This window comes from Lipophrys pholis (assembly GCF_963383615.2).
Source record: "Lipophrys pholis genome assembly, chromosome: 15".
Classification (NCBI taxonomy): domain Eukaryota; kingdom Metazoa; phylum Chordata; class Actinopteri; order Blenniiformes; family Blenniidae; genus Lipophrys; species Lipophrys pholis.
Genome location: NC_137642.1, coordinates 23,365,595 through 23,388,088, shown reverse-complemented (window position 1 = coordinate 23,388,088; position 22,494 = coordinate 23,365,595). Strand labels below are relative to the sequence as shown.

The 22,494-nt window shown below is 39.5% G+C and overlaps 2 protein-coding genes across 3 annotated transcripts in view; both read left to right on the top strand.

Annotated features, from left to right (window-relative positions):
• Nucleotides 1-249: 249 nt before the first annotated feature.
• On the top strand, nt 250-5,431 carry mrpl57 (mitochondrial ribosomal protein L57). Of its 2 annotated transcripts, none has more exons than XM_080481846.1 (2): nt 250-384; nt 3,503-5,431. In XM_080481846.1, the coding sequence occupies exon 2, from the start codon at nt 3,518-3,520 to the stop codon at nt 3,827-3,829; it is 312 nt and encodes a 103-aa protein (XP_080337972.1). In that variant the 5' UTR covers nt 250-384; nt 3,503-3,517; the 3' UTR covers nt 3,830-5,431. The 2 variants fall into 2 exon arrangements, with proteins under 2 accessions (XP_080337972.1, XP_080337973.1); XM_080481847.1 differs by having other exon boundaries at nt 250-374; nt 3,503-3,969.
• Nucleotides 5,432-8,102: 2,671 nt separating this feature from the next.
• Nucleotides 8,103-22,494, top strand: part of kcnh1a (potassium voltage-gated channel, subfamily H (eag-related), member 1a) — a gene marked incomplete at both ends in the record, with an annotated part of 50,268 nt that continues 35,876 nt past the window's right edge. Inside the window, 5 exons of the mRNA XM_080481018.1 lie at nt 8,103-8,175; nt 12,179-12,205; nt 14,864-14,987; nt 20,903-21,009; nt 21,413-21,541. Coding sequence (XP_080337144.1) covers nt 8,103-8,175; nt 12,179-12,205; nt 14,864-14,987; nt 20,903-21,009; nt 21,413-21,541 — 460 coding nt within the window. The remainder of the gene's footprint in view (nt 8,176-12,178; nt 12,206-14,863; nt 14,988-20,902; nt 21,010-21,412; nt 21,542-22,494) is intronic.

Here is a 22,494-nt window from a genome sequence, read left to right as displayed (position 1 = left end):
AAGTAACAAAACGTTTATTTGTTTGTGAATGGAAGTGAAAAGCTTTTGCTGTGATTGCGTATAAACAAACATCAGATTTCAAACATGGGCATGGATTATCTAAGTTAAAGGCTTGTTTCATAATATTACATGTACCTAAGACGGTTCAATAAAAACTAAATTAAAAAAAATACATAAAAAAATAAAATACGCTTTGCAAATTGTGATTACGCGATTCGTTTTCACATTGAATTTTGGGCTTTCGTGGATGCCGTAGGAAACCCGGAAATACAGCTACAGACGCGGCTGTCACGTTTAATATTTTTGGGGGAAATTTTCAGTCGAATTTGGACGCATTTTTGTGGAAATTCAAGGCACGGTGGTATAGCTGGCTGGTGAGAAAAGGTGTGCATTTAATTATAACGCATGCATTTCCAACGGGAGTGTGAAACATCCGCGTTTTTAAAGTGTCCTTGGGTAGCTGCATGGCGTGCTAACTGCTAAAGGCTAACCGCCACTGTTAGTTATTTACAAAGTCTTGTCTTTTTATAGGTTCATCAAATTTAGGACGACACAGGTTAAACTAAGCACAGTACCAATGTTTTATCAACGTTAACCCTGACGCTTTTTTGCCGCCTGCTCTTGTCTCGCCTCTTTATAATATTCGGTGTACTTAGAAAGGTCAATGTTTTATTATATACATGGATAGGATTTAATATAGAAACAAACATCACTTTATTATAAAAATGTTTGCCCAAAAACATATATTCAGTGTTAATTGAGCTATCTCAGAGAGGCTAAATCTTTATTAATACTATACTGTAATATGAAATTAAAACTTAACTAATTAAAATGTCTGACAGGCATTTCACATGTTTTCCTTTTAACGTCACAATAATACAAAATAAAGAAGTAAAAAGTTGTTTTCCTTTTTGCTAATTAAAAACAAAACAGAACAATCTGGACCAAGTTTATTTGATCTGTTTTATTTCTATCCAACTGTGATTTAAAATTTTAGATTTAACAGGAAGCCAATGAATATATTGGAGTAATTTGATCTCTTCTGTTGGTTTCTGTCAGGATTCTCTCTGCAAAATTTGGAATCAATTGAAGACTTCCTAAGCAGTTATTTAGACACCATAGTTATAGAGAATTACAATAGTCTACTCTAAAAGGAACAAATTCATGGATTAGTTTTTCAGCATCACTCTCAATTAACACATTCCTAATTTTAGAAATATTACGCAGATGAAAAAAAGCACTCTGCGGGCTTATATAATGTAAGAGTTGAAGGATAAGTCCTGGTCAAAATAGGTAAAGTCCCCCCACCTGTCCCCCTATTGACCAACCCTATTTCTAGGAAGTGGAGGTGCAGCCACATTACAGCGCTCCAGGGAGCTGATGGGGGTCAGAGGTCATGCTCAGAGACCTACAGTGGCGATTCAAATCCCCCAGCTGTGGGATTCAAACCTGCAATCCAAAATCCGCTTCTCTAACCTCTAGGACAATATGCTGAAAATAACTCTCCGGTTCCTCAGCAGTACTGCAGGTCAAAGTAATACCATCTAGTGTTAATATATGCATAGATATTTTCTATCCCAGATGTTTTGGTCCAAATATAATAACTTCTGTTTCATCTGAGTTCAGGAGCAGAAAATTACAGCCCATCCAGGTTTTTATGTCTTTAAAACAAGCTTATAGTTTAACAAGATCATCAGTATCCTCTGGTTTCATAGATGAATAGATTAGAACTTGAATGACTTTATAAAATGTTGACAATTTTCAGAACCAGAGTTGTTACTCAGAGCTTGACCCTGAATATTGCAACTCGGAGTGTAATGCTTCCTGTTCAGCTGCTTCAGCTGCATGTTTGCATAATTGTGCACGGTGCCAAAGGCATATGGACCGCAGTTTTTATTGTCAGGCATCTGACCTTTTCCTCGACAACAACGCTATAGAGATAAAGATGCCGATAGCGTGGGTGTCGTGCCTTTGACACACAAAGTGGTCACAGTCCATGACTCATCAGTGTGCCATGGGTCAAGATACGGAGTGAAAGCATGAAAACGTCACTCATAGCCTCGTCAAGTCAACATCAATAGCAATCAGATGAGTTGGTGAGTGCAGTCACTCCGTGTTGCAGTAAATAGTATTATTATGCCAGACATTGGCAATATTTTATGTCAGTAAAACATCTTTCTCTTAAAACTCTCATCTTAGTGTGCGTCATTCACTTCATTAAGCTGTGTTAACCTGTATTTTTACTAAGACTGCTACTATTGCTGTCAATTGCAAAAATTCTGTAAAACCTACAAGATTATTATGTTCAGAAAGTGGATTTGGTTGAGGATAAATGTGAACCAACTGACAATTGTGAAACTACATATTTGTATGATAAGAATTATCTAAAATAAACTACCGGGGAAATATTTTACTGTCAGTTTTGGAGGGAAAAAAACACGCCAGTACGTTAAATCCCATTTCGTTCTAAACATTTCATCTTTGTAGTGACATTTTCACATGCAAGTTTCAAAACGATTTTTAAAAAAAAACAACTAAAATTGTCCTTAATGTCGCTTCAGTACACCATGTATGTAGTGCAACAATATCATTGAGTGTGTTTATAGGGTGTGAGTGCGATGCCTCGCCCAGGTGTTGTATTTTGCTTTAAGGCATAAACATTATCGGTTCTGATTCAAATCAGGTCTTGAACATGTTTTTGTCTTTTTATATTCCATTATCATTTAACTCAAGTATTCAACGCCCCCAAATACAATAACATTGGCCAGTAGAAAAGCCTTTTATTCAGCTCTCCTTCTCAGTGAAGCAACATTTGCATTTTTATGCTCTTAAAAAGGCAACTGCCTGTAGCTACTCTCACATTTCCAGATTATGTTTACAAATGTGTCCACATTATTAGTCCTAACTGTGTCAGTGCAACTGACAACTTTGACATAATTGTTGGATTTCTTTATTATTATATCAGTTATCCAATGTGCCTGCAGGCGGGTGTCTTTAACGAGGACAAAGAATTATGTCTGCTTTTTGTTTCAGTGATTCTTGTAGTTTTAGATATGGAAGCTTCTTTATGTTAAGCTCTTCTTAAGCTTTCAGTTTTTGTGTTTTTCTTTTTCTTTCTCAAATTCTGAAACACTCATTACGCAGTAACAATCTATTTCTGTCATGAATTGTTATCGCCACAATCTGATCTCATCATTTGTTTAGTGATAAAGCGAAACTTTATTAGAAAGACCAAACAACAGCACCAACTAGTGGCCCAACATGACAACTGCATTGTTTTCAGCGTTTCTGCTGTTTCCATGTAAGCGGACGTTGTTTTCAAAACGTTGCCGTGTAAATGCCAAAACAAATTTACTTTTTCTTCTTTCCCTAAGAAAAAACAAGAAAAAGAAAAAACAAATAAGTGTGAAATTTTTCTGAAACTGAAAGGCAGGAACAAGGTGCCGTTTTCACTTGTAACGTCGGTTAAACGAGGCCTAATCTGTACGCTTTTTGTTTCCAGATTTAATCGGCCACCATGTTCCTCACCCTCGCCCTGCTGCGCAAAGGCATCCCGGGGAAGCAGTGGATCGGAAAGCACCGGCGGCCTCGGCAAATCACGTGGACGATGAAGCGCAACATGGTGAAGCACCTGGAGCGCGAGGCCGAGAACGAATACTGGCTGAGCCGACCGTACATGACCCCGGGCGAGGAGTACGGCCACGCCGCCGAGCGCAGAGCTCAGGCCTGGCTTAACATCAAGGAGGCCGGCTTCCAAAACTTCCCCAAACACAAGTTTGTCACGGATCACCTGAGTCACCTGAATATCACCAAGACGTGGTCGAGTTAACATGAACAACAGTTTAAAAGAAAAAGAAAAGACTCTTGTCATGAGATTGTATCCTCATGTCTCGTATCACCTAATAAACATCAGCGTTATTGTTTCCGTCTTGTCTGGATAAAAGATGTTTGACACACTCCTGATCTCTGGGTTCGTCTGTCGGAGCTCATTAAAAAAACTACACTTTCAAGTTGAGTCAATCCGTGTCCCCAACGCCTACAAAACCTCTGTAATTATATGAATTGATGAAGAATATTCATCTGGGAGTTTATGGAGAATTTCTCTGATTGTCTGGGAACGTTACGTTCTGGTAGAAAACAGCAGGAAACGACTGGATATCCTTTAGAAGTTAATAGGTTGGTTTTCTTTAAGGATTCTGCTGGCGGGCTGGCGGGCAGTTCAAGTCCTTCACAAGTGGGAAAGCTGGTGCTGTTTACAGGGGAGAAGAGTTTCAGGGTGTTTGTGTTCGCTAGATGTCAGCAAATTGACAATTCTTGAAAACTACAACAGAATATTGATAATACAAATGTTTTGGGATAGTCTTCAGATTAAATTTCATTTAAATCCACTAGAAGGTGAACTCGTCTCTGAAGGTCCAACTCGTCAATGTTTCAGTACTTTTTGCACAACTTGTTTTTGAACAAGGTGAATAACTAAGAGTAACACTTAAGTGTCAGAACTATGGTCAATTTTATTTGTGGAGCACATTTTAAAAGCTGCATTTTCAAAACTGCTCCATTAGGAAATCAGTTCTAAACAAAAAATAATTACATTTATAATAGGAATATCTATTATGGAGGATGAGTAAAGGGTAGATTGATGACAGGTATTTAAAGGAACCCATCACTAAAAAGCAAGTATTCAAAAGTTTAAACGATTATTTTTAAAGGGATTTACGGATTCTGCCAGTTTGAGTCCTTTTTTAGCCTCGATTTTGTGTCGTCATGCTTTCTGAGAATCTGAGGCTTATATAGAATCAACATGTCAATAATGAAGCAGGGGCACGGGCCCAGATGTTACTGAAGTTTTTTATTTAAGATCTTTTAGTGTTTTAGGATATCTTTCTGCTGATTCTGTATATCTTTGTTGCTCTTTTGGATGTTTTGTAGGATTTATTTATTTTTTCATAGTAATTTTAGGTCATTCTTTGTCTTTAAGGCAATCATTTGTCTCTTTGTTTTGTGATCATCTTGTGAATTTTTGTGGTGTCTTGCTGCTGTGTGGCTGGCCTGTTATTCGTTAGTCACATTCCCATTCTTTATGTTTTTCTTGTCATTTTCATAGTAATTTCAGGATACAACATTTGTGTCATGTTTCCCTTAATCATTATTAATTTACTGATGTTCTTAAAACCCCGTATCCTCTGGAAGCTTGTGCGCTCTGTTCAATAATCCAAAACACATAATATCCGTCTTTGAGAGGTGAGTTTTGATGTTTTGCGTCACATCGCCAGTGTTTTACCTCTGTGTTCATTACACTTGTTCTGGTGACTCACTGAGTGATCTGCAGTCTGGTCACATGCAGCATGATAAAGAAGAGCATGACTTGTCTGATAATAATAATTGCCATTACGTTCACATCATAACTACAGCAATAAATGTGTATCTACAGGAAGCGCCAGCAGTTGACCTGAGTTTCATCCCCTTTTAAGGTTGGCTTGATAAACAACGTGTCCTTAAATGGGAATACAAACAAGCTGTTCATTTATCTTTCACTGATAACACTTTTAGATGTCATTATCTGTGACTGGCCCGCCGCACGCACATGTAAGCATAATACAGAGCTACTATAAGCAATTGTTTGTAGACATAATTCCGTTGGTTTTAAACATCAAACATCAATGACAGGCTGCTCGGATGAATCAACAGGAAAGAAATGCACCATGAACATATTTGGTGATAATTACTAATATTCATTGTATTGAAGTTTGAAATCTGGATATTTCAACAAACTTAAATAAAATGTAAAACTTAAAGTTGAAGAGTGAATAACTTGCCCTGAAAAAAAAGGAATGATTTGAAAAGATGGTTCGTTCAACCGTTTGTAGGTCACACTCTAAAAAATGTGTAAAATGAATCTTATAACCTTGAGATGTTGTTGAAAGGTATTTCTACACTTAAAGACGTTAAGATCAGCATGAAGACACACTATCACACACTTAAAATGTACACTAAATATGACAGACTGGAAACACAAGGTGTAAAAATAGATTTATTTTCTTCAATAGTGTCATCTATCATGGCATACACACCTCAAATAATCACATCTTAATAATCCGTCTATCTTAAAAATATAAAAAAAACTCTCAAACATATGTACAAAAAAAAATCTAGTTAACTAGTTCTCGAGTTTTTTTTTTTGCAAATGTACAGGAAATGAATGGAATTAAACACAACGTATGTGCATGTGTTCTTCAGTTTGTGTTCCTGCAGGATTTCTGCAGAACCTCGTGTTTACACATGCAACTGAAATCAGCTTCATTGAAGCCAAATTTAAAAAAAAAAAAAAAAGCTTGATGGAAATGTTACGTATGTGGCTGCTGTTGTGTGTGTGGTTTTTTTTTTTCCCCAAAGCTGGAGTACACCACACCTCTTGAGTATGAAGATGTGCACACGCGGCCCTGCTGGTTTCCACTGCACCCATTCAGTCTGATCCATACCTGCACCACCAGGTGAACTCCGGCTGTGAGGGCCAGGCATCCTGCGGGCCTCCGGGCCCACGGCTGTGAGGAAACCTTTCACCAACATTTCTCTCCGCGCCCGAACCCACACGCTTTGGTGCTGTTAAATTTTGATGGAAAGGTTTTCACTGTGCTCGGTCTCAGTTTAGTTCTCTGCAGGGTCCAGAATAATTGAACAGGATTAATACTCTGGTGGGGGGGAAGGGATTGTTTTCTTTGAAAGGGCAAGAATCACTGAGGGAAAACTTCACATGGTTCAATGCGACTGTTCTTGACTAGTTAGTAGTGAAATCCATGAAAACCAGAGCAGAATCCTCTCGGACGGACCGCAGGGAGCTTCTCCTTACTGTTTTTGTCTGTGTTGGTTAACTCAGTCTGGAACACGCTGTTAAACCAAAAGTTGTAATTGGGTTGAAATAACCATTTTGATAAGTTTGAACCGGTTCAGCATTGGAAGTGGTTAATCAGAGGGGAGAGTCCGTAGATGAAGCTGGTTGAATTTGTCTCTTTGTGATTGTGTTTACATCTGCTTCTGGTCATTTTGATCTCTTTGCCGTCGTGTGTCTTAATTCTTTTTATAGTGGTTGTGAATATCTCACTCATTCTTATCTTTTAGATTCATATATTTTTTTTGACTACATTCAATTTGATTAAAATTAAATTCCGTATAGTGTCAAATATGACACGATTATTTCAAGGCACTTTAACAGAGAAAACCCAACAATTCTACCTGAGCAAGCATAAGTGACGGTGGAAGGCAAAAACTCAATATTAGCAGAAAGAAACCCAGAGAATCAGACTCTGAGGTGGAGACTTGCTGCTTTTCTGCTGAGAAAATGAGAGGAAAAAGAGGATTGACTGAAACCTTGGTTCAAGTAGTGATTCCCGTAAAAACATCAGAATTGTACTGTTTGTCATTGTTTTAATTCATAATTATTTAGATAGATAGATATTACCCATCTATAGCTTTCATCCATCGATCATCCTTAGTGCTGGAGTTGATCCTTCATCTCAAACGTGAGGGTGTCCGACAGGTCATCCATCACAGGGCAAACAAAGAAGACAAATAACCAAACCTACAGGCAACCCAAGGCCAGTAAACAACCTCACATGACTGCATGCGTTGGGATAACATGCAAACTATTTGATCCATTGGGCGGTGAAAGGAAGCTGGTTTGTATATTATTGTTTGTGGTCATCTAATTCACTTTCCAAAAGAGGAATTTGAACACACACTTCAAATTGTTTGGAAACCTATTTGTCCGGAAGAGAGACGTGGTTGTCTTCCAGCAGATGGCGCTCCAGCTCCTGTCGGTGAGGCACGGTGGAGGAGCTTGTGGACCGTGGCTCCTCCTGCGCGCGGCGCGCTGCGCGCTGCGTCCTGCGCCCCGGCGTTGTTTTCCCTCTCCTGGATGATGAGGCGCGTAAAGAGGCGCCGGCAGGCAGCGCACCCGCACCGGGATGAGGAGGAGCAGCGCAGCGCAGCGCAGCCCAGAGCCGACAGCACAGCCCCGGTCCGAGGAGCAGCCGGAGACACCATGAAGACCACCGGCACATGGAGGAGTAAAGATTCACCTGCAGACCACTGAGCTCGGCGGCAGGATGGCGGGGGGCCGGAGGGGACTTGTGGCCCCTCAGAATACTTTTTTGGAGAATATTGTGAGACGGTCAAACGGTAAGAGCGACTATTCTGTCCTATAAAAATAAGAAAATCAAAAAATGGTGTTAATTGTCTGTAAACCTGGAATCAATCAGCTAATTGATGAGATAAAACGTGAGGGAGGATAATTAGTGTTAAAAATAAATAAATAAATCGCGCACCTTCATCTATAAGTTTTTCTATTCCTCCCTGAGCAACATTGGTATTAAATTCTCACGATGTGTCTCTGCTGGATCCCGCCCATTTAATTGCTGCAGGCTTAATCATTTTCACGGTGATTGAATTTTTAAGGATTAAAACTCCCAGCTGGGAGTCCCTGCAGTGTGTGGAGAGCTGCAAGACAGCAGGTCACTACAATCTTTCAATTTACTACAGATTATGGAAGACTTCTCTAAGTCCTGAGTGGTAAACGACATTCATACACTATACTTTTTGAGTTTTAACTTTTAATATGCAATAATAAGAAAGGCTTCGAGGTTATAAGTGCTGCTTTGGATTTTTAAGCTTTGCTTGCAGAAATCTGTCATTTCAAAAGTCCTGTCAGTAAGATTTAGATTTATATAGCTTTGATTGTGTAGGACTAAGCATTACTCCAATTGTAGTATTCAAGAGAACCTATGGCGGCCACAGAACTTCCAGAAAGTCCTCGCTCCAGCCCGTGTTTGTATTACGTAATTATGTACAAACACTTAATATCTACATGTTAAATGGTCATCATAAAGCAAATGCGTCTCATTGTAAGATGATGGATCCATCAATGTACTTATCCACCTTTAGAATTTCAGGGAACTGGAGCCCTCCAGGATGATCCCCTGACAGGCACGCATTCATTCCAATGGTCACCATTCAACCTCCATCACTTGTTTTCAGGCTGTGGGAGGAAACCTGTAGAAATCCAACACACACACAGGGAGAACATGCAAACTTCCCATGGAAAGCCCCCAAACCCAGACTGAAACTGGAGCTAATATACCTGTTTTCATGTCAAAATGTAACTAGTGTTCACCACTGAACAGTGATCTGTCAGTTTATAATGTATTTGTGCAGTGTATGAAAATGGTCACAAGATGAATCTTGGTCTTCCTCTTTCAAAGGGTATTTGATGTCTAATAATAACTTACAGAGTCCATTTGCTCTACCAAATCTCTTAACTGCATTTTCCTCTTTATTTTTAATTTATGGATAGGGATGAGATACAAAGAGAAAGCACCACCATCTGCTGTGTGGACTGCTTGGATATGACCAATCAAATAATCCGGGAGTTTTTTGTTGTTTTTTTTGCATTATGATGGAAATATGATCTGATTAATGAATCTTTTTCATGAGTGTTACAGCTTTCATCTCGTCGGGTTTATAAAAAGAAATCTGACATCTCTCAGCACACATACCAGACCTCCCAGGTAAAACTGCCAATCAAAACCTATTGAATATTACAGCAGGAAAGCTGTGTAACGGGGATGAGCTGCCTATTCCTGGATAATCACCTTATCTTTTTTTGCACAACATAGATTTAACCAGCATTGTTGTCCAAATGAGAAAAAAGAAGATTTGACAACCGAGAGTTCCAAAGCTCCTGTGTCGGGGGTGTTTCAGCACTTTTGAACACTGGTGTCAGTAATCTTTTGGCCCGTCTGTGTTATTAGATCCGATAGGAAGTGACAGGATGGACTGCAGAGTTGTGGCACTGGACATCTAGCTGTGAGCCAGCGCTGCTTGTGTTTTTGTCATGGTGCGCCACATTTAAGAGCAAATATCTGGAATGGCTCAGGATTTATTAGCTGCGTTTCCTTTGCATTTTGGAGTGGGATTATATTAGTTGTTTTTCCTTGTCACCGACATGTGTCTGCAGTCTGAAGGCCCGGCTCTGGGACTGACTGTGCTGCACACGTCTACATTAAAATGTATTGTGACAAAAAAAGGAACGGCTTGTTCGGGAAGCTGCATCTCTCGAGAGCCACGATTTCCTTGACTGCTTTATGCCATTCTTTGCATTGTATATATATATATATATATATATATAAGTCCTCCCCTTGCATATATTTCTCCTCACGACCTTGGGCGGTCCGTGGATTAGTGAGGGGGTAAATCTCTTCAAGGCTCGAAAAAACAAAAGATCCCAGAGTCTAATCTGCAGGAGGCCACTGAGACGCAGTGGTGGGCGGGTGGGCACCACAGTCATTGAAATACTCTCTTTATATACCGGTCTTTCAGTGTTAAACAAACGGCTCTGCACTAAATTGCGAGAGCCGAATTCAAGATGTGAGTGCTGGAGTTTTGCACGCTCGTCGACCACCTACATGTGACTTGTAGTGCACTTTTCTCTCTTCGCTGAAACGCGTCACAGACTCCTCACCAAGCAGACCTTTTTACTTCCAGTCATGGGGAATGAACAGGTGCGGCGAGCAACATTAATAATGGCCCTGCTCGACGTGCCAGTAATTGATGCCAGTGACCAATGCCAGGGACTTGAAGCCAGTAACATTAGATGTGGTCAGGTAAAAAAAATAAAAGGTTGTAGTTTGTTTTTTCCCCCACACGACTAAAATCCTCAACCTTTACAAATTTGTCAAAAAAAAAAAAAAAAAAAAAAAAAGTCAAACCAAAAATAGAATAATGGCCAATAAGTTATACTGAGCAAGCCTTACAGGCTGCGCGTTTTGCCTCATTTCAATACTTCAAACGTGTAGTTACGGATGTCTTACGCAGCCCCCCTGTGAGCAGCTGAAAGACGCTACGAACGTAACATCACGTTTCAGGCTGATATTATAAATGTGTAACAAAACAGTTGCCTAATGAGACACCCGGCTGTTATGGAGCAACATTACATGGAAATGCCCGTTTTAGCTGAGTTTTACTACACGAGCTCAGCAAGTTGTATCGGATGTTTTTAAGTTTACATAAATGTTTACTTATGAGACTATTAATGCACTCAAAATATAAAACTACCACAGCTAAAGAAAATAGTTGTGACAGTTTAAACTTCAATCTCCCATCACTTACTGATGATTCACTGAGCTCCATGATATGTTTGATTCCACTTAATAAGATACCATTAAAAGCCTGTTGTTCCTTCTTGTGTACTATGTGAGGTAAGAAAAAAAGACCCGTGTCTCGTCAAATTTAGAGCCTTCCTCATCCCCAGACATTTTCAGGACATCATTAGTCCTTGAATAACAAAAATTACCATGTTTTGGGATCCAGAGGGACTTTGTTTTGAAAGCTTTTTGTTGAGAATAGCTGGCAGCTGTGGCGAAATTAACAAAGCAGTGAAAGTGAAATAAAAAAAAATCCTGAAGGTGGCCACCTGTTGAAAGAATTTGCAGACTTAAAAAAAAAAAAGCAGCACAAGGTTTTTCCTTACAAGTTTATATAGACCAGAGGTGTCAAACATGTCTTGGATCAGGGGGTCACATACAGCCCAGATTCATCTTGAGTGGGCAGGACAGGTGAAATAGTGCAATAATAACCTTTTAGATTTAAACTTTGTTGTTGTGGTGCAGAGTATAACTGAGGACGATTCTATCTTGTTTTGCAAAACCAAACAATTACAACATAAAGCCAATTTAATGAGACCTTCTTGAGCAAAATGGTTGTGCCTTTGAGGCCGGTCTGATGGGTGGCTGGGTTAATGGCCGCTTCACTGGTATCTCAGCCCAGATCTTAGTGTTAGCTCCTCTTTAAGAACTGGTTGTGGCCCACTGGCCTCATGTTTGATACCCCTGGTACAAACAATAGCAGAGATTAGTCGTTAATATAATAATCTGAATCGTGTGTTTAGTATTTCTGCGTTTATTTCCATTTTTTTTCCTTTTTATACACAGAAATCATCTCAATGTAAGAGCTGAAAGAATCTTTTTCGTTCGTTGAAAAAACCAAATTGTCACGTTTCTAACATGTAGCGCTCATTCATTTCAGGCAAGCTGTTTTTCTCTCTTTTGCTCGATGCAATCCATCTTTTTTTTGTCTGATTGTTTCCCGCTGTAATCTGTTAACCCTGTTTTCTTTTCGATAATTTCAGTTTGGACACTGTCACATAAACAGACAGGTACTATGAAGTTTAATTTGGCGTGTTTTTTCCTCCACAATTCTCCCTCTCATTCTCTCTTTGTGATCCGCCACTAAATGTTCTATACCAAATGATGTTAATTTACAAAACACCCGGCATATTTTCCCCCAATAACATGTTCTGAAATATCTGCAGCAGCACAAGCTGAACATGACGCTTATTTTTCTAATAAGCTTGACCTTTCTGTGGTCATTGTAAAATAACACATTGGCATGGAACGTGTGTACTCATGCTTTTAGTTGTGCGTTTTAGCGAGATGGAAAATAATCTTTTCCTGAGTGTTTGTGTTCATATGTGCCATTAACATTTTCTGCCTGTGCTTTGTGGGGTTTCAGTCCTGCCTCCTCCTGACCTTTCACCCCATTGGTTTGCTCTTTTATTCTTTTTTTCAGAATATATTCCCAGTGATTGCTCCTCCCGTCCTCCTCAAAGTCATTACATCTGCTCCTTCTTGCCGCCTGCCGAGTGTTTGTGGACAGATTTCAGATCTGGAAACTTAAAAATGCTCATGCAATCTTGATTATCTCAAAGTTTTTGCCATTGTCGGCAAGAAAACAAATCGATTTGAATTTTTTTTATATATATTTCACTAAATTAAGTAAATATTTAAATTTTCTAAATGTTAAAATATGGCCTATTTATAGAAAGTGATAATTTTTTTTAATCCAACACAAAAAAAATTGCTCATTCATAATCAACATTAAAATCATGACCTCATGATATCAAGAATTTTATTACAGATTAGTTTAGCATTGTCTGAATTAAAACAAAACAAAACAAATACAGCAGTTATTTCATTATGGTATTATCTTGAAATGAACTAAAAGTACATAAAAGGAAATCAATGAAAACGATTGTGACAAAATATGCTACTAAAATATACATACCGATTATTTCAAGGCTGTACAATAAATCAGAATGTTAATATAGGCGCAATATATTTACAAAGTCATTGTTATTTGGTTATCAACATGTGCAATAGCTGTATATCGCAAAAGTAATACATGCTTTGTAACTTTAAAATAATTAAATATGGAAGAAAATCATGATTAACAGTGATCGATTCTTTACAAATTGTGCAATTAAGTAAATAAAAAATTGTTGTTAATTTACAGCTGTAATTATTCTATACCTGGTGACCACACATGTGAAGGGTAAAAAATGAAAGGAAAGCAAATAAATAGATGAGTTTGGGGTAAGAGAAAGAGCACTGTTATTTGGATGAATACATCTTAAAAGTGTGGAGACGTTCACATCATGCACTTAAGTGTTTGTGTTTATTGCCAATCAAATTGTCAACATTATCACGCGTTCACATCATGTCAGCCCTGATTGACATCCACACGAGACCATATAAGATAAAGTCTTCCAATTTCGTTATAATTTCAAAATAAGTTATTTTATTAATGTCAAAACATTTGATGGCCTGGAATAGAAAACTATTAACTGTTTGACTCTGTCCTTATTGGCCCATCTGGGAAATAGAAATGCACAAGAAACAAATATTCAAAAGAAAATGATTGGACCTACGTCATGATACTGGACGAAGTGACTACACTGTAAAACTGCACGTATGGATTTAACTTAAACCATTTGAAGACGCAGACAGTTTAAGTAACAGTAATGATTCGAGTACAGACGTGAGTTCATGTTTCTCAAGTTGTCATAATCATTCATAAACTCAATGAAAAATTTTAAATTGTTTTGTTTGAGTCGCATTATTTCTGCGATAAAGAAGTTCAACTCAAAGAGAATTTGTTGATGCAACTCACTGGAATTAAAATCCTTCAAATGACGTGCACTAAAGTCGGTTTGATTTAGATAAAAAAAAAAAAAAAAGTTTTAAATTATATTTATTCAAATGATTTACCTCAACTAATCTTCACATTCAACATAGTGAAACTTATTTATTTTATTAACATGTTCGGTTTTACAGTGTAATTTGGATTTTTGTTTTACTTGGATGTTTCCTGTAAAAGGATAATATTTATATACTGCCATTAAGGAATGCTTTGCAGGCGTAATCACCAATAGGTCAACAGCCACTCTGAGAAAAACCCAGTAAAGCAACAGAAAAAGACAAATTGACGCCATTACTGTACTGTTAACAAGTCGTTTCCCAGAGAAGAAGCAGATACTTCGAAGGTGTGTGTGTGTGTGTGTGTGTGTGTGTGTGTGTGTGTGGCTCAACGTCTAACGTGTGTAACGGACCGAACACCATCATGGACACTAATGAAAATTGAAGTGTGTGTTCGCTCTTAAAGGCAACGTCACTCAATCTTTTTAATGATTTCGGGGGGGGGGGGGGGTCAACATCACACGATAAACACTAATTAATAAGGAGACAGTATTAAGTAACATAACCAACATCAATGTAAAAAGAATGTATTGCTGCCTGGCAATTAAATAATGTATTTGTCTAATTTAACTACCGTATTCGTATTTAATTCTCCGTATGCTAAAATTTGCTTAAATATGACGAATGCTTACAAACGATGCTTCTGCTCTGACATTTGGTTATCCTCTTTTAATCCAAATAGATTTTTGCATGTGTTTTTTGTTTTGTTTTTATTTATTTATTTTTAGAAAATGCTGTAACCATGCAAGTTATCTGCCCTCTTATTTATTCTGAAACAGACACCAACTTTGTCCTGGGAAATGCTCAGATTGTGGACTGGCCCATCGTCTACAGCAACGACGGTTTCTGCAAGCTGTCCGGGTACCACCGAGCGGAAGTGATGCAGAAAAGCAGCACCTGCAGGTAGGCACGAGGAACAACTCCATAAAAGCTACTTCAGGGTTTTTTGTTATTTTTTTTGACAACCTTTTTTGGTGTCCCATTTATCTGGTTAAAAATGCTGAAATAATCATTCTTTATGAAATATACAAACTCACATGTTCCATGGTACACAGCACAGTCTGTGTGCCATGGAGTCTGCACTCCTCTGGTTGAGGACTCTGCATCATATATGCTCCATCCACAGCTTTTATTTGCTAAAGCAGATGCTGTGTACTGGAATATTTTGTGGTTATGTTGCAGTAGGGACCTTTTCCACTTTCATTTCCCATGAATATTTTCCTCGTACCACCTGGCCGAGAATACTGCTGCTGTGAACCGGGGGAGATTTATTCTAATCAGACTTACACTTATTATCCCGACCTCGCTATAAGACGTTCACATGTGGTTTCACACATCCTGCATACTGTGTATGTGAATTTGCTCTAAGCACAAAGGAGAGGGTCCATCGTGCTGTATGAAAGTGTTATAAGTATAATTTCTTGTTGCCAAGCACAACGCAGAATACAAGAGAACGGCAGGGCAGGGACTGTTTCTTTTTGTTTTTAAAAGTAACGGTGAGATTTGATTCTCGTCGGGGTGAAACGATGCAGTCGTGTGGTTTGCTGGGATTAAAAATTAGTCTCATTTAGACCTTCGTGCTTCTAACTGACCGCAATCGTCTCGGTCACATCATTAGTGTGGGCCCACTGAGCCTCGGGCGACATCATTGTCTAATTAATGTGTTCAGGTCAACCATATGCGATAAATTTGGTGTTTGCATTTGAGGTGTTGACACCAATACTTTCGCAGAAAATCCAAGTAATTCCTTCTTATTATAAAACTATTGACTCGGTTACAGCGACCGAAGTTTGAAAAGCTGCAGAGCCGCTGTTTGTCTCTTTATCATTGACAGAATCAGAAGCTGCTCTCGACAGGAAGCAGCAGCAGCTTTGTTACTATTTCAGTAAACTCATGTTGGAAAACACGAGTGCCTCATTAATACTGAACTAACCCTGTCATCCTAGGATGAATAAATCATGAAAGAAGTACACAGTAAAACCCTGTACACGACGACGTATATATAGAATTTTCATTATTCTTAAAGGGCAACTAAATATAAGAGAGGTGTCTTCTAGCTGTTCCCTTCCAATCATGGAGGTGTTTCAGATCATTTAGGTTGTACTGTTGTAAAGATCTCTTTGGTTTCATGAAAGGAACAAATAAATTGAATGAATGAAAGTGAAAACGCATCGATTGTCACTTCAACATTTTTAAAAAAGGAACATCCATTTACACGGCAATGGCAGAAATACTGAAAACAATGTCGATTTCCTGTAGGGCCACTAGTGGGCGCTGTTGTTTGTTTTTGTTATAAAACCACACACATGCATGCAGAGAACAATACGCTATAAACAATAACAATGGAGAGTAAACGGACATCCTTAAGGACAGACGACGAAGCTGGATTGTTATTACAGTGACTAAAACTTCCAAGTCCCTGGAGACTATGGACTGGGAGTCACGACTGTCTGGAGGCAAACCTTGTTACTTTCCATCAACTCGCACACGTGCTGAACTATTTACTATGGCCATGACGGAGCCCAAGCCTATTCAAAAAGTTGCCTTTTCCACCGATTTTATGGAGACGTAGAAGGAGAGTTTTCCAAAAATTGCATTTTCCCTCCAAAAAGTTGCATTTTCAGGGACCCCGAGTACTGGATTCGTGAGAATTAAAGTGTTTTGTTTTCACTTAAATGAGGCACAAGTGACATCAACGTTTTATACAAAATACAAAGTCTGTATCCAAAGTTTGATTTGGTCAAAATATGAGGCGATCCTCTGGATCAAACCTCATTCTGTTCTTTTTTCCGAAATGATGAAAACTTGTGGAATTAAGCGGCTTTTGCTAATGATTTTACACACACACATACAACATGTACAACACGTACACATCAGTGCAGGTTTGCTGAACTTCTCAGATGCCTTCTTCCGTCAAGTCTCCAGTGTCCTCACGCAGGAACAGGCTGCCTCGCTGCCTCGGTGGTTTGCATCCAGCTTTCTTTGCCCGCTCCTGTCACGGTGTGTCATCCCCACTGCCATCCAAAACATTCAAAATGCAGCATTTTAAATCCTTCTCGAGCCGCTTTTGAACAACATAATCCATGAATCATCTGTAACTGGCTCTGTGCATCACTTGCCCCATGTTCCTTTTGTTTCAGTGGACATCATGTTAACAGCAGGAGATGCGAATAAGATAACTCTACCTTTTTTCAGACCTTTTTCCAGCAGAACATCTGATACTTAAAGCACATTGAGTATTTGCCTCCTTTCATATACATGTATAAGTTGTTATATCTTAACAAACTGCAATCATATAGCTTTTGTTACGTCATCATAACAAGTAATAAGCTTTGTTAATGGTGGAAAAGATACATTTTCAAGTAACTAGTAATATTTTAATTGAGTACTCTTAAAAACTACTTTTCAGTAACTTTCACAACACTGATTATGAAGACTATTTAAAGATCAATAAAGTAATGAATGGTTTCTTTCAGTGAGCTATATAAGTATTATGGTTTTGATCCATTGTTTGATTTTTCTTTTATTTGATTATTGTCATTTTTAACCGGTACGAGGTTTGAAGTGAAGCTGATGTCAAGTGTGTTACTGGAGGTTACTACAAATGCAGCATGTCTGCCATCTTCTTGTAAAAGGACATCATTTTCAAAAAGTTGCAGTCGAAACAAGAAACTTTCCTGAAAGGAAAATGTAAAAACGATTTGTTTTCGGTGTCGAGAGTCCAAGTTTGAATCCCAGTTGTGTCTGGAAGAAGGTATCCAGACTAAGTCATTATGGTGACCCCTGTGAAAAGAAGCACGCAAAAAGATGCTCATTGTTTTCTGTAATTCAGTAGTTTTAATTCCCCGCTGAGATATTGTCTTCCTCTCAATTTGCACCCGCTGTGACTGAGACAGTTTTTTGTTTATCCCATCATGTGTGAATCAGAAACTGCTTTGTCGTTTTTTCGGAATATTTTTGTGCTTCTACCCTGCAGCCACCATTCGTGAAACAATTGTCGTCATTCGATTATTGACTCGCTCAATTGCTGTAAATTATTCCTGATTAGTTGCACTTTTCTTTTTCCTTCCTTATTTAAATTTAAAAGAACAGAATTTGGAATAAATTTGCCATATGTTGTGGATCCTCCACCAAGTGTCTTGAGTAAATTTATTAGCTTGCGGGTGTGATGACCACAATAATGACGGTGTGGATTTATGCTCACTGGTTCCGTCGTCATTTCTGGCTTTGAAACTGTTTGTTCCTAATTATGGCTCCATCTTGAGATTTAACAGCCCGAATCTGCAACCTCAACTCTCCCTGAAGCAGAGCATCAGAGCTAAAATCACAATTATGCAGACTTGAAGTGATATGATATTCCCAAATTTACAGACGGCGCAGTAGATTATCCCCTCTGGAATCGCCGGGAAGCAGGAAGGCGAGACGGATTCGTGATGTAATCGGGTCGTAACAGCTGAAACTCGTTCTGCGTCAGCGACTGTAAAAGTTCCACGGATAACGTACAGTGAGCTCGGGGAGGCTCTCTCCAAACAAACGTGCTCCCGTCGGAGTGAACATTTCCTCCGAATTGTGTTTATTGTGGCTGCACTGAGCGTGGCAGTAACCGCCGTATTAATAGGATCACAGTGGAGCAGTCGGTGCTGCCAGCTTTGAAAACCGTGGGAGATTTCATCTGTTGTGGGAGATGGCGTTTGTCACAGCCAGCACCGCGGCTATTACTGATTTAGACCCTCGGGTCCCCTAACATAAGCTTCAGAACACTTGCCAGTGCAAATATTGAAGTGGGAGCGAACTGATTTGTTTTTAGTTTTTTTTTTTCTTTTCAGGCTTGTGGATGGAGTGAAGTCTCTGCAAATGGAGAGAAAACAAGAAGTAAAGTCTGACTGAGAGCTGACACTCAGCATTTTGCCAACAGTTTGTATTTCCCAGTGAACAGATTGGAAGAGGCTATATTCAGCAGCAGTTTCGTTTTATCGTTCGTCACTCTGTCTGTCTGTCTGTGTGTGTGTGTGTGTGTGTGTGTGTGTGTGTGTGTGTGTGTGTGTGTGTGTGTGTGTGTGTGTGTGTGTGTGTGTGTGTGTGTGTGTGTGTGTGTGTGTGTGTGTGTGTGTGTGTGTGTGTGTGTGTGTGTGTGTGTGTGTGTGTGTGTGTGTGTGTGTGTGTGTGTGTGTGTGTGTGTGTGTGTGTGTGTGTGTGTGTGTGTGTGTGTGTGTGTGTGTGTGTGTGTGTGTGTGTGTGTGTGTGTGTCCAAGAAACAATTAGTACAGAATGAAAAGATGCTATTTTTAGACAAGTTCGAAACAAATGAAGGACTTAAACATGACGTGTAGATTGAAAAAAACAAAAAAAAAGTCCGTTTTAGGGATGGTAAATCATTTCAACGAAACTTAAATGCTTCCGTTTTCAGCTTCAACGACCAGCAGGAAAACTCCGGGGCAGACGGGGAAGCCTTTAACCTTTTGTGGAAAACTCGGAAGATGACCAAAATCCTTCATTTAGGACAAGAGTGTCAAACACAAGGCAACCATCAAGCATGTTGGAAAAATGTCAAAGGAAAGACATTTTTTAATAGTTTGATTTCACTAATCCACAACATAATTGCACTCTATGATAATAAAATATCCTAAATGTAGAGCACAAAATGAAATTGCCTTCATCAGATTTGTGCTGTCTATAGGCAGTGGGGCTCAAATTGGCCATATGTTTCTGTGCAGGGGTGCGTCTGAAAAGCCTAATAAGCTATTTGCATAATGTATGTCTGTCCATGTCATGCTAATAAGTCTGCTGGGTTAGTAAGCAGTACACATAATTATTTTTTTTTTGTGGCACTTTTTTGTGGGGTTTCTGATTAATTATTTGTCCTCCATCTGGGTACTCCATATCAAGCAGTGAAGAGACATTTCGGACCCTTTCCAGCACTTCACACATCTTGCTGTACCTTTAATCATCACCGTCTTTCAGCCTTTTTAAAGATTACATCCTCATGATGCCATCCACACATTCAGGGCGCGTGCGTGTTTTGATGTTTCTGAAGATGACTCAAATTTAAAATGTACGCTCATTTCCCCAGTCGTAATGGCTAAACCTCTCCGGCTTCATATGCGTGCTGATCAAAGATGTTATTTCCATCTTAACTGCTCTTACTGTGTCTCTTCAATTATGTATATGTTGTGTTTTCCTCCTTTTGCTGGATCCTGTAAACATAGATGGGCAAACCTGTGGGAATTTTTCACACATGACAAGACCGTAATTTGAGAGATTGTTATGAAGTGTGTTTTTCTTTGAAGAGAGTTGCACTCCTCCCGGCTTGGAGGGGAGAACAGGAGCGGGGGAGAGGACGTTCATCAGTGATATCACATCAAGCACTGGTTTGAAAAGTCTCTGCAGCGTCAGAATGTAGTCTCATTAAATTTAGCCTTCCTTTTGTATTTCATAACAAACTCCGAGTTATATTTAGATCATGCTGGAGCAGGCGGCTGCTGAGGGCGGCAGTAACAAGTAAAGTGAGATGAATTTCTCTGCAGCGTGGGTAAAAGCGCTCGCGTTTGCTTGACCCATCTTCAGGTTTAATCAGATTTTTATAGGTACTTTGCTTTCGGATAATTAGAGAGCAGGCCGCATTCGTTGCGTCCAGTGAGTGCGACTCCACATCTGCTGTTGAAAAAAATCGTCTGGTGACGCAAAACAATGTCAAAGCAACGTCCAACCATGGTCTGCACATGAAGAAATTCACACGTCCGTTCCACTGTCTGGCGCATGAGTTAGTGCGATGAAGTTATGAATTATTAAAGCAGTTCTTTCCCCTCTGTGTTTTCCAGCTTCATGTACGGGGAGCTCACGGACAAGGACACGACGGAAAAAGTGCGACTAACGTTTGAGAATTACGAGATGAACTCATTTGAAATACTGATGTACAAGAAGAACCGTAAGTAGAGGCGGGCACATGTGAAGAGGAGAGAGGAGGGCGGAAAAATGTGAACTTCCACTCTCTTCTAATGCAAATGTATTCATAGGCTCTGTAACGTACAGTTCAAAGGCGGCCCTCAACATCTCTACCTCTGTTGAAATGTGCTAATTGGTTGGGAGCCAGACCAGAGAGAGCGATCCTTCCTCAGGGAAATGTGTGCGTTTGTTTCTGCGGGCAGGTGCAACCTCCGCATTTCCCGCACCTGTGCAGGGAGAGAGTGGAAAGTTTCCAAAGTCCAGAGCGTTTCGATTTTTACACCCCGCAATCAAGATTTTCTGCGATTCGTGCACTCTGAGTCATTTCCCTCTAAAAATAAGCAGGTGATGGAGCTATGTGTGTGTTGTACTTTCTGTGCTCGCAGGGACGCCCGTTTGGTTTTTTGTGAAGATCGCTCCTATACGAAATGAACAGGAAAAAGTGGTCCTGTTCCTCTGCACGTTCAGCGACATCACGGCCTTTAAACAGCCAATTGAAGACGATTCTTCCAAAGGTTAGTCGGCAAATTCAATTTGTTCAACTTTGTGCCTTCTATTCAACAGGATTTCTCTTTCGCTGTGATTAAAATAGGAAGAAAAACTAAACAATAAACATTTTGCACACATGCTTGAACATCAGATGGTGCAATAAAATGAAGTTATTGCTTCTTTTCACTCCACAATCTGTGGCAGACATGTATGATCTGCAACCTTTCACACAAGAGGTAGAATCAGTCTGCCAGCCATCACCATTCAACCCTGGCCACGGTTCATTTGCTCCGGCAAGTACGCAGTCAGTCATACACGCACCCCATCGTGATGGTTATCAGCACTCGACACTGAAATTATTCATCGGACTGCGTAAGTGTTGAGGACAGCCAAAATAGAGCATGAATTAGTGCAGGAGAGCAGGGTAGTGGAAGCAAACAGGATGCACGCTTATGAAACTGAGATTATCGCTGAGGCTTCAGGATCAACAGGTGGAGAACAGCAACAACGACAAGAATCATGTGTTTATGCTGCGGGAGTCGCGAGGAGTCTATAGTGAAACAAGGGTAATGCAGCTGCCCACACAGGACAGGCTGAGCTGTGTTGGTCTTTTGTTCCAAACACACTTATGCTATTTGTACAACAGTAAAAATAGTGTGAAGTGATACCGCAGCCCAGAAAGAAGGTGTCAAGTGTGGGTTGGGATGGATGCATCTGATTAAGCAAAATGGTCAGTATTAGTTGGAGCTTTGAAAAAAACAAATTACATCCATTAATCAAGCAGATTATTTTCTCAATAAATTCATCTGTTGTTTGGTGGATGGTGGTCACACATTTTAAACGCCAGCCTTCTGAGATGTAGCTCGACAATCTAAATATTCAGTCTGTTACGAAATGATGTAATGAGATGATGTTAATTAAAAAAAAATTGCAAACAGATCGGAAGAGATAATTATATTGAAATTAGGAATGTGTGTGG

Coding starts and splice junctions, on each gene's coding strand:
- mrpl57 (XM_080481846.1), top strand. CDS start 3,518: ATGTTCCTCACCCTCGCCCTGCTGCGCAAAGGCATCCCGGGGAAGCAG.